Source organism: Epinephelus fuscoguttatus, linkage group LG15 (assembly GCF_011397635.1).
Source record: "Epinephelus fuscoguttatus linkage group LG15, E.fuscoguttatus.final_Chr_v1".
Classification (NCBI taxonomy): domain Eukaryota; kingdom Metazoa; phylum Chordata; class Actinopteri; order Perciformes; family Serranidae; genus Epinephelus; species Epinephelus fuscoguttatus.
The window spans coordinates 7,688,946-7,702,009 of NC_064766.1; the positions used below are offsets into that span (position 1 = coordinate 7,688,946).

At 41.3% G+C, this 13,064-nt stretch overlaps 1 protein-coding gene across 3 annotated transcripts in view; it reads left to right on the forward strand.

Moving 5' to 3' along the window:
- astn1 (astrotactin 1) overlaps positions 1 to 13,064 on the forward strand; it is a 568,467-nt gene that overhangs the window by 244,566 nt on the left and 310,837 nt on the right. For all 3 annotated transcript variants that reach the window (XM_049597470.1, XM_049597472.1, XM_049597473.1), the window contains one exon: positions 8,413 to 8,607. In XM_049597470.1, the coding sequence (XP_049453427.1) occupies positions 8,413 to 8,607 (195 nt within the window). The remainder of the gene's footprint in view (positions 1 to 8,412; positions 8,608 to 13,064) is intronic.

Below are 13,064 nucleotides of genomic sequence, written 5' to 3' on the forward strand. Positions count from 1 at the left end.
AGGGCAGAGCCGAGCTCAAACTTGCCTGTTTAAACCAAATAAAAAATGCATCAGTGTCACACTAGTTTGAACAAAACAAACAGACTATTAGTTAGAGAGCACCCTTAGTGGAGTTTGTAGAGTAAGGGAGCAATTTTGTGGTGGTCGGTCCTCTTGGTGGCAGCTGACAGGCGTGGAATCTTTGACAATACATCGTCCTTGTGCAGCTCCCCTTTCTGTCCTAAACCCCTTAAATTAAGTCCAGTCCTGACCAAAGATTCACAATGAGACGAGTTGAAACAGGCAGCTACTTGCAATGCGCCATCCTGTAACATTTTGAATACCTGTCTGTTCACACCAATGCAACTAGATGAGATGGTGCATCAATTCTATGCAACAATTCTTTGTGCTTCTGTTCTGATTTCCAGCTTTTCAGGCTTATTTTATGACTAAATATAAATCGTAGCTTCTTAAAAAATGAATGAGGGCAGTGATAGCGAGATACTGGCTACACTTGCATTTGTAGTAAAAACGAGCGTTAGATAGACTGTATTCATAATCAATATGCCACAATAATATAGATAACCAGCAGCAACCCACCCCACTGTTTGACTGTGAGGATGGAAACAGAGGGCGTGGTGGGGATGGGGCATCTGCCTCAGGAAGCAAACACGCCATCTGCGGTCGTTTTGACTTGACCAGCAAACTTCACTACAGGCTGATTGGCTGTAGAAACAGGTGACATCCTTGATGTTCCAAAACCAGCCAGCGATTTGACTAGCTGAGTTGCAGGTGACACCATCAGCCGGCTTGAGTTGAGCTCCAGCTTTTGCACCTTTGCAACTTTTGTCAGCAACGTTCTAAAGCGGTTTCATGTCATCGTGAATCATTTGTCTGAACCGGGCTTTAGATGACCACATGTTCATACAGTAACCCAGTGTTTCCCATACATCGGGCTGCCAGGTCCCTGGGAGCTGGGGTTCGTGCATGCTGGATTCATGTTGCTGTGGCCGCTGACTTGGAATCCATCCCTGAAGCTGCCGCCTGATCTGTAGCAGCGGGTAGTGAGGATGAGGACACAGTGCGATTCAAGGCTCTAACCTTAGTTACATGAACCGGAACTCGCGGCTATGAGCCTTTGGCTTGCAACTTTCTCTGCAAGATTCTGCCATTGAATCAGGTTTTCACTGAAGGGATGTGCATGCACAGTTGACATTTGTAGAACAGGCAAAAGGAACGCTTTAGCTAGAGCACATAATGTAACTGTAATTACTGCCGCTGTTTAGCGAAACTTAAGGTGCTGTTGGCAGTGGCCTCTCTTGCGAACAAGAGACACAGCTCTTTGCAACTATTTCATCTTGGCATTGCGGCTCATTCTGTGTGTAAGGCAACCAGGAAACTGCAACGAGGAAAATAATACAGGAGCTAATGATACTGTACAGGTATAGCAGTAGTCTGTGGTGTAGAGGCTGGTAGCATCGAAGGTAGCTGGGAGCTGCGAGTTGTGCCCTGCTGTCTGAAAGCACCTCAATAGGCCATCGTTACAACAGGATATGTAATTATGTTTATAGCTCTTGTTTGTAAAACAGATCCATATGGAGGAAGTGTGCATGTATAGAAGTGGAGGCACACAAAAAGTTCCTTTGATCATGAAGCCTAATGTAACTTTGCATAATTCCCAGGTGAACTACACTGCAGACTGGAGTCTCTGTTAACAGTGACAAATGAGCTAGCTGCATTTCTTTATAATCAAGCTTAATAAGTCTGTAAAACCTGAATTAAAGTTTATTTTCTTTGTGTTTGGTTCTGAGGCTTTGACAAGCCTAAACTCCTAAGGGGAGCACTGAATACTTATACCACAGAAACTTTAAACACTGGGTACTGGCTGAAATTCTCAGCTGACATGTTTTATACAAAAGTGAGTAAAATGCTTGTTTACACCTGCGCAACTAAGTCCATTTTCTTTCTGTTTTTACTCGGGCTGGACGCTGTTACAAAGTCCAGGTTCTTCTTTTTTTTCCTAACTTTTGTCACACAGGAGACAAGAAGTTGACAATGCATTTCACCTCCTGCTTCTGTAACCTCAATCTTCTGGTTCAAAGAAGAAGAAGGTCTGTGTTTTGCCAGAAGTCCTCTATTACTCCAGCGGCACAGACATACTGAATGCACTTTTGCTGTCTGTGAAAACAGAACACAGATGATTGGACTCATCACGGTCCACAATGTCCACCTCTGACAAATAAAGGTCATTCAGACTGAAACACCTAGTCTGGCCTTGGTTATGACACAAGCTCTGTGACGAAATAAAAACATTAACTGGACTATTTTTTCCAAACCACCACAGAATGCATGTGAATGTTCTGTGCAGTAACTAAGAAACATTTATTTTCCATGATTTGAGCAGGTGAAATACACACTTTAACAAATATCTAAATAAATATCTAAACAAAGTGGATGCAAGTCTCTTTAGAGAGTGGTTTCATATGGAGCATGGGTATTTTATGGATAAATCTAATTTTATTATTTATGCCTGTGCTTTTCTGTCACACATCGATCACACATAGATTCTGTATGTGGACACATGCCTCATAATGTAAAGCCAGTAACCATAGCTGCGTACTTATGAAACTGATTAGATCTCTTCTCTGGACTGTCAGAACATGTACAGACTGATTAACATCTTCCCTTACACTCCTGTTCGTTATTTTGCAACCTATCATTGGAGTCTGGTGATCTCACATAAATGTCGTTATTGTGCCATGTAACTTCCGTCTTAGCAGAGGTCTAATTGGCCAGAATAACTGAAATGATCTACATGGTCTGCTAATCTTTAAACTAAGGACCATTTTGAATGTTTTCACTTGATTAAATGGGCATTATTGGTGGTTATCACCATTGTAGATATGGGGTAAAAGGGTCATGCTACACCAGCTAGTAGTTTCAGGATGCTGTCATCGGTGCATTAAATAGTTTTGTTAGGTCTGACTTTCATTTTGGATTTGGGAGCAAAGAATATGGCATTAGGTTTAGAACAATAAAACATGGTTTGGCTTAAAATAAGTACATTACATGATGTAGGCCATGTGACATAAACTGTGTGACATATACTTCATGTGGCACGTTAAAATAACTCAATGGAGAATACCGGTTTGACATGGGACACGAACCCCAGTCAGCTGGATGAAAGTTGGTTCCATCCACCACCTCGACCACTTACCAACACTGACATTCTCATTCTTTATGATAACTTTACGTTAGCTGTAGAGCCATGAGAGGGCCAACAAAATCAGTCCCAACCCCACATGAACCCACACAGATTCCTGTAAGCCCAACATGAGGCACGATGTTTTGAACCCAGGCCTTATTTAAAAACCCAAATTTCCATTGTAATTGTATTTATTTTTTATCGATATTAAAACCTTTATGACAAGCTAAACTCAACTAATGTCTTTATAGAGCTGATAACAGACATCTTACTATATAATGACGAAAACTCTGTCTGTGGGTGTGTAGGTGTGTCTGTTCCATGTTTTTCTCCTCACTGACTTGGTCAATCCATGTGAAATTTGGCACAGTGGTAGAGGGTCATGGGAGGATGCAAATGAAGCAATATTACATCAATTGGCCAAAGGAGGGCACTATAGCAACCGATTGAAATTGCAAACTTTGAATGGGCATATCTCATGCCCCGTATGTCGTAGAGACATGAAACTTTGCACAGAGATGCCTCTCCTCATGAGGAACACATTTGCCTCAAGAACCCATAACTTCCAGTTATATACATTTTCTGCCATTTTGAATTTTTTGAAAAACACTTAAAATCCTTCCATCCTAGGAAGTTTGACTGATCGGCATCATACTGCATCATACATAATCTAGGGACCAATATCTAAAGTTCCCTCTTGTCAAAAGTTGGAAAACTTACTAAAACTGAGCTTCTATAAGGCAATGAATATTGCGGAGGGCGTGGCTCATCACATAAAGGTGTATAACATCTCAAGGGTTTCACCGATCACCACGCAACTTTGTAGTTGGCATATGACCACACATAATCTGAGGGGACCCCTCCATTACTGACCCCATCAAACAAAATGGGGGCGCTAGAGAGCTAATTTCTTATCTAGGCCTAACCGCCATATTGATTTTTACTAAACTTGGTAGATATGTAGAACAGGATGCCTCAAGGTGACTGGAGAAATTTAACTCTAACTGGCAACTGGGTGGCGCTATAACAACAGAAAAATGCTTAAAAATGGCTAAAATGCGACCGATCGCTGTGGCTCCCCCTGTGGCCCAATGTTGTTTTGTTCTTTTTTTTTTTTCCCCCTTCTAATTTTTGGTATGACTAAGTCATGGTATGGTATGCTGTGCATAATCACGGAAACTGTCAGTGTCTCATTCTGTCAGTCAGTCATTCTACCAATGCGCCCCACTTTTAAGTCAATACATCATATTAACACTTTAACTCTCTGCCTTTCAACGTGCTACCTCAACTACTAATGTACAGTTTTAGCCCACTAACTATCCCACTATTGGCAATGGTACTACTGTACTTTCAATAAAGCAATCGTACTATCAAATTCACAGAAACGCTGTCTGAATACATTGCTCTTCTTAATGGGTTCAGTTGACTATTTAATCTGCAATTTCCTATGACCTGTATCCCAAACACACACCATGTGAAACTGTACGTAGGCAACTGTGCACTCAATGGGTATGGACTAGTTTATGACAAAATCTCACAAACCCAACCAACCCAATAAGTCTGCCTACCCAAACCCAGTGGGTTGGGTTGGGCCCAGTTTAGTTCAGGCAGAGAATCCAAGCTTTAGTCAGTTTACTTCCTCCACTGCTGCCCATAAAGAATCATAGCTGTTTAATGCGCTGGTAATGACATTTTCACTCAGTATACTCAGTATAGCAGAGCTCCTCTAACCCATAGCTATCATGCTGATAACCACTGAAAATGCCCATTTAACCGAGTGTTAACATTTAAACTGAAATGTGAAGGTGGTGTAAAGGCATATTCTCTGCTGCTAACAAGCCATATATCTGTGTTATCACCCGCATATACGACTACAGTTTGTACCTTTTTATAGATGTGGAAATCTGCCAAGGTCAAGTTTCTCTAAGTTTTACAGGAGAAGCGGAAAAACAAGGCAGTTATTTTTGATTATCTCGGTTGTGATCCTGAAAACAGCCGTTATCTAATTGAACACAACGAGCTGCTGTTTCTGGCTGTCATCTTTACATTAAACACCATGTTGCAGCCACAGCATATATACAAACTGCTGTTTTATTTAATTCACAACAGCATTCTGTTGTTGTCACTCTCCACTGTGCAGATGTGTCTAATCCTCCACTGGTCCCACTGGAGACTGGCATTAGCTTTGAGACATTTGGCATCCAGGAGAGAGAGCTTCTCTCCGTGTAAATCCCTGACAGATTATCTTTCTCTCTTTAACCCCCAATCCCCATTTTTCTCCCTCTACTTCGCCTGCCTTTGATTCATTTCACAGAGTATATTATACACCGAGATGTCAAAACATCATCAATATGAAAGAGCCTTGAGAGGACTCTCAGAGTTGCTCTCCTTTTTTTGAGATGGAGGATTTTGTGCCAGTTGAGTAGAATTGATTTTGCTGATTCTACACTGTCGAGTTTTGAGGTCTGAGTTGTGCATATTTTGAACCTGGTGAAAATGCAGTGGAAAATATCTCAGAATGATCATTCAATCATGAGATTTAAATCAATATTTCTGACTGCTCAGTCTGCTTGTAAATATGTTTATACAGTAGTAGCATTAAGAATTGTCTCACCCTAGTGTGAGATTGGCACACCTTTGCTCAGGTTGTTGCACATGTGGGCTGCAGCATGGCATGTGTTACAGTATAATCTCATTATCTGTGTTTATCACATAAAGAATAGTAATTATTTACAGTTACAGTTTTGAGGAAAATACATGATTTCAAGTCTCCTTACCAGTCTTGAGATTTTGATTTAAATGCTTGTTGAGGTTCTTCTTTTACTTCTACACGAACATGCCTAGTTATATTTAATGGGCACAGCTGCATAACTGTCCAAAACACTGTCAAGTCACGTTTGACGGTGTTTTGATATCAGACTGATGAACCTTAATGATCCTGTTCTCTGCTCTACACTGTTGCCACGTGAGCTAACATAACATTACAGTTTGTCTACACAGGATGCGTTCAGGCACCAGTATTGAATACAAGTCACTGCCATTATGGCAACGCACAGAGGCCAACCCAATGTAGGCGCACATGTAAAACAGGAAAAAAGACTTGATGTGTTAAAATATGCTTCAGTTCACGTTTACATGTGTTGTAGTGTGATTGAAATGCAAGTTGTTATGGGGCCTCTGTTCACAGCTATTCTGGTTAAAATAGAGTATGTTTTCTGTCATATACACCATAGAAGGATGACTGAAAAACCTGTGTTGACACGCTATATAAGTCACACACTGACGAGCCAAACTGGCTCACAGGTTCACATTGAGAACCTTTTTATCATATGCATATGATATATTGTGCTAAAAGTGTGACAAAAATTCAGAAATCTGTTCCACTGTCACCGCAACTGCCAAGCTACATATTGCCAAACTGGCAGACACTGACATGATGTGGTCAACCTGGATCTTTTTACATAAAAAAAAGACTAGCCACTCCAACAAAAAGACACTCCTATTATTCTCAAACATAAAAAAAGTTTGTTACTTTTTTGAAGATAACATTTTTGTTTGGCGGCACGGTGGTGTGGTGGTTAGCACTCTCGCCTCACAGCAAGAGGGTTGCCGGTTCGATCCTGGGCGTGGGAGCCCTTCTGTGTGGAGTTTGCATGTTCTCCCCGTGTCAGCGTGGGTTCTCTCCGGGCACTCCGGCTTCCTCCCACAGTCCAAAGACATGCAGGTTGGGGACTAGGCTAATTGATAACTCTAAATTGTCCGTAGGTGTGAATGTGAGCGTGAATGGTTGTTTGTCTCTATGTGTCAGCCCTGGGATAGTCTGGCGACCTGTCCAGGGTGTACCCTGCCTCTCGCCCGATGTAGCTGGGATAGGCTCCAGCCCCCCCGCGACCCTCAAGAGGATGAAGCGGTTAGAAGATGAATGAATGAATGAACATTTTTGTTTAATGTTTCATAATGCAGATGCCGGCTGGAGAAGGTAGGCATACTGGCCAAACAAGAGCAAAGAGTTCTAACAGAATAAATCTTAATCAACTGGCGACAGCTGTCCCTATAGTTTCACCACAGTTGTGGCACTCCTGTGATCTCTTTTTTTTGGTATAAAACTCAGTCCGAGCTATTTTAAATCAGTCTTTTTCTTATGTTGATGTTTTGACAAAATCAGTCATTTAATTGAGTTTTTAGTCTGCGCTCATGCAAATGCTGAAGTTCAAAGATGTCCACACTGATGTCCAAACAGGAAGCAGCTAACCAGGTAGCCAGGTAAACATAAAGGGGACACCAGGCAGGCTCAAGAATGTGAACAAGTCATATTCTTTTAGACTGTGGAAAATGGAAAAACTGGTGGACTTGTGAAATTAACAAAAGCCTGTGTTTAATTTGGCATGTATCTGATACACCAACTGACATTTGTTTTCGTGAGAAATCTTATTTTTGAATGGAAATGGTTCAGCTCTCATTCTCACGGTCTCCTATCTCTTGTAAATGATTTCACAATTGGCCACCAAACCAGCACCCCTTTTTTTTTGTTTTTAATTATACACTTTAACCTGAAAATGTTCTTATTTTACTCACTACATACTGATTATTTCCCTTTAAAGGAATACTTCAACCCCAAAATTCTCATTTGTATGTCATTTACTCCACCTGAATGTCTGAAGAAGGTCTCGTCACCATGGTGAATGGAGAATCCAAAAAAAAGGCAAACTGTATTGATGAATTGAAGTAATAGGGGTTCACTTTCAACAACAGCAACACTATATCAAAACATCCATTTACAAACTCTCACACAACTCCAGCAGTACAATCGAAGTCTCATTTATCCAGACGTATGCTCAGTACTTCCCAAACACATGCAATTTCACTAAAACTGTCATATTAAAACATCACATCAACAGTCTCACACACAAATGAGTAAAGTTGCAGAGGTGTTTTAGCAAAAATGTTCCTTTTTGGATTCTTCGTTCACTGTGGAAGTGTGCAAAAAAACCCCAAAGTTTTCTTGATGAATTGAAGACAACGTGGGGTATGTAACTGGCATACAATTATTTGGGGGGTGAAGTGTTCCCTTAAAGAACTATGATAAAAGAATTCAGGAAATACAGAGAAACAAACAAAGTAATAGACAACAAAGGCACAACAGTTTTATTTGAAGTTATATCACAGTTCACAGGAAGGATAAAAAGATGGGAATATATGAATCACTCTAATAATTCATGTCACTTTAGGTGCATCGAGGACTACAAGCGCGGCCCAGATGGGAGGTCATGCCTGCCGCTGTCCGAGGCCTGCACCGAGGGAATAGACTGTGGGGAGGCAGCGGACATCCCTGCTAACCAGACTGTGTTCGGAGACCTTTTCTATGGATACAACAACCACACCAAAGAGAGCGCCTCCGGACAGATCCTCAAGGCCACGTTCAGGTAAACACACAAGCTGTTTGTGAAGTGGAGCATGTGGGACATCATTCTGCCATTTGTATCTCAGCAGGGAAACAGTTTGGCAGGGTTTGGGCTTCTGGCTCACACAGTGGTGATATACATGATAGAACTGTTTCAGTCATCATTCTTTAAAGTGCTTTGGGTGAAAGAGTCTGAAGTGGCAGATGCCTCATATATATTACATGTGTCAACAGTTAAAGTTGGATATGGAGTCGTGAGTACAGATATGAGCCTCATTTACACCTGGTATCTGTGTGTGGATCTCTGATGTGGAGGAGAAACACATGTAAATGTACATCTGTACTGCAGCACTGGTTGCCTTGACCTGGGAGTGGCATGGTTGTTCACCATTCAACCAGCCCTATCTACTACATTTGCACATTTAGATTTTATTGCAGGCTGATACACAATAACAAGAATGCTGATTAAATCAGGATATGTACAGGTCTTGAAAGGGCTTTAAGCATTTAATTGCATTTACTGTAAAAAAGGCTTTAGAAAGTATTGAAGGTATTGAAAGTCTTCAAAGTTTTCATGCCCTCCTGCAGTAATGCTGGTTACAAAGTTAATATTATAGAAGATGTTATGCACCTTTAAACTGAACGCTGGGGTTGTTGTGACGGTGGATTGTGTGCGTAGGAGGCACAGATTCAGGTAGCACCATCAAACCTATAGCAATTACTGTCACCACTGCCACCTACAGCGGGTAGGAGGCTCATGGTGTCATCGTGGGCAAATGTCTAATACAGTATTTACTGAATTAGTTGATCCATTCATCCATTTTCTGCCACTTCTACTGATCAATGTTGTTTCAATTGAAGTAAGTGTATCAGTAGGAATTGTTATATACGGTGCTGCTGGGAATTACAGCAGATGTGATATAATAACAGATAATTCTTGGCCATATCTTTCATCATACTTTCAGTAGAAGTATTAAATTGCATTGTGTGGTTTGAAAAGGTCTCACTGGTGAACCCTCCAGAAATTCTGACAAGGTTTAAATCCTGTGATCAGATGTCATTATCGAAATGAAGACTGCATTTTAATTCAAGGTTTAAACAGTAGAATGACAGTTGTCCGGTATGAAGGACCAGTTTAAACACACAGGAATTCTAATAAATGCCAGAAATTTTCTCCAAAATTGAATCCTTCTTCCAGGGAGTAAGAGTTCAAAATATGTCAGTGAAAACTAAGTGGCTTCATCAGACATGTAGACATCCATCACTGAATCACAGTGCAGTGGTGCATTCAAGAGGTGGAGCATTGAGTTCATAAAATCATTGTAGTGTTACAACACAACAATGCTGCTGTGCTTCAAACTACAAAAACAACACTCCGAAATAGAACACATTTTCCTTTGCTGCCCAGGTCAGCACTTTATAGGTAGTTGTAAGGTCCAATAAAACCATACAAAGATATACTGCTAAGAGGATGTGCCGAAAAACAGTTGATCAAATAATCCCTTTTTTTTGGGGGGGGGGGGTCCCTAAACCTAACTGCCTACCCAGTGCATCAAAATACAGCACAAAAGGCTACACCCTCTAACCAAGCATCACATTTTGCCAACTTGAAATGATATCACATTGTTCCTAGTATGTATACTATATTTATTGAATATAGTACTGCTGTCTTGTTCAGCTTCACTCCTGTTCAGACAGTTACGGCGCATTGGATTCTACCCAACACACTACTGTTGATGATGGTGTTATTTTCCTGAGCACTAGGGTTAGGACTAGGGTTTTGTCCCTCACGGTGTGAGGGGAAAAAAAAAAAAAAAAAAAAAAATTCGCCACTTGGGGGCGCAGTTGACTCATTTAAATAAAAAACGACCATAGGACAACAGGGTGACAGTAAAAAATTGTTTCTTTTATTCCTTACAAATAAATTTTGCAGCTTACTCAGTCAGTGCAAACAAGGGTTGCCTCCTTTGTCTGGCTCAAAGCCAAAGTGTTGCCATAGTGGCGCATTCTTTGATTTCTTTGAGACAAAATTGTCCGCCATTATCGACTCCCTGTCACTGTTAAACAAACTCCAGGCTACAGTAGAGGCCTCGGCGTATGCGCACTCGCACCCCCTAGCTCAGTCCCCGCCCCACCCCCACCCCCCTCTCTCTCCTGCTCGCTGTGCGCTTGGCGAAGAGGCAGACACAGGTCCCCACAGACTCGGGCGTACTATAAGCGGAGCGGACTCCGTGTAAAAATGTCCGTGAAAAATCCCCGCAATGTGAAAAATACATGCCGAACAGTCTTTTGTGTGACACTGGTGCGCAGAGCAGAGTCCGCGTGGTTGTGCTTTGCGCGCATAGGGCTTGCGGATGTCCACTTTTACTGGACGGACCTCTGCGTAGTCCGCTCTGCGTACGTTCCACCCAAGTATGCGGTCCGGTAGGTCTCAAAAAAAAAAAAAAAAACCCTGTCCAAGACGGAGTACTGAACCTAATTGGTATTACCGAGAACCGACCCAACCCTACTGAGCACTATGCATCACAACCTTTTAGACCCTCTCAGGCTGATATAGTTTAAATCACACAATGGTAAAATACAAACAGTTGTAGTTCATACGTAATGCAGGATGAAAAGGCATATCAGACTGAACCAGTGTATTTAAAGGTTATTTCATTATGAGGAAAGGCGTTTCAGATAGATTTTATGTCAGTTCCTTTCCAATAAAAAATAGATAGTGATAGTAAAGCCTGCTTCTGTCAGGGGTTGTCCTCTATAAAACAAGAGACATTTCCCCTAATCTCAGGCAAATGCACTGAGGAGAAATACAAAAAAACCCCCCACAAGACCTCTTTGGAGAGGCTTATGGATATTCAGCCACACGGGTCCAAAGACGTATGCCGTATTCCTTTCATGATTTGCACAGGGTTTGATATAAATGGTAGAGTACTTTGAAGGTGGTTAATTATCACTGTCCGCATGCTGCAATCATTTCCACTGAACTCAGGAAGCCAGAAGGTCAGCAAAGTCATCTGCAGTCCAAGAATTTAATTTGGGCCGTGCACGGATTCCGCCGCCCGGAGGCAACTCACCCACTTAGGGATCCACCGCTGGAGTCGTAGAGAGGGAGGGATGGGTGAGGCTGGAAAGTTAATATCATCAAGAATCTAAGTCTCAAATGCTCTGATCTCATTTGAAAGTGCTTGTGAATGGAGAGCGGGGTCTCAGGCAGACTTTGAAGAGCACCAAATGCTTCCTGTGCAGATGAGGTGGTGGGAGACGAAGGGAGACTCTTTTGGGAGGCATGGTTAATGTAAGGCCTAATTATAAGAGATGGCAGCAAATGAATTAAAGCTGACCAGGAGTCAGTGTGCTGAAATTGATTCTAATTGGACCAGATGAACGTTTGAATGTAAAATGAACAAAAGTTACGGGAAGAGAGCATTCCAAATGAACACCAAAGATCCGTCAGGGGTTTGACGTCAGTGGTGAACTCAATCTAGGAGCTTTTTCAAAACTAAGAACACAAATGAAACAGCAGAAACCATATGTGACATGTGAAAAGCAGCCTCTGGCACTACTTGTGTGGTACGTGGTGGTAAATCTGTCCCCAAGGAAACTAAATGTCAAATTTAATGCCGCACAGCAACTGCGCTGCTGGTCTGTAGCGAATGGATGAATGCTGTATTTTAAAGATGTATCAGATTAGGCTCTCCAGCATGCTGCAATAACATTGAAAATATTACATGTTAAAAGGAGTAACTGTTAAATGGGCACTCCGCTGACTGAACATGTCAATTTTCGAGTCATGAGGGGTATTACTCAACCTGTGAAACTAGTTTAATGACTTGTGTGGCTGAGTTTTTCGAAGTCACAGAAAATTATTCAAGATATATCTCTTGAAACTTTAAACAGAAAGCCTGCATGACAAGCTTGACAGATATGAGCATTAACCAGGCACAGAGGATCTAAGAAAATGCACTATGGGGTTGCATTATGGGTATTAGTACAGGTTGAGTTTTTGACATTTCATCAAATCTGAATTCAGTATCAAACAGTTTGATCCAAGTTCTTTATCAGATCCTTTTTTGGTATTTAGAAATAACTTATTGTATCAGTTATCAAAACGTAATGATTCTTTAAGTTTCATATTTACCTTTTGTTGGCTCAGAAGGTGGAATTTTTTCCCCCACAATATTTTATTTAATTTTCAACTTCAATGACAGAACATAATACAGAAAAAATAAACACCTGACAGCAGAGAGATGCAGTCAAATCACAGACCTAAGGGATGGAAAAAACCCCACACATAAACAAGCAGAAAAAAGGTATAAGAAAAAGCAGCATTGCGTTAAGGCATACATATTAGCCACAAAGACATTAAGCACAGAACTGGGAGAAGGAAATACTATTTTTTTATGACAGCAGTCCACAAATGGTAGCAACAAATCCAGCACCTCTCCCAATTGTTGGAAGGCCTAATTTTGTCCTATTAAG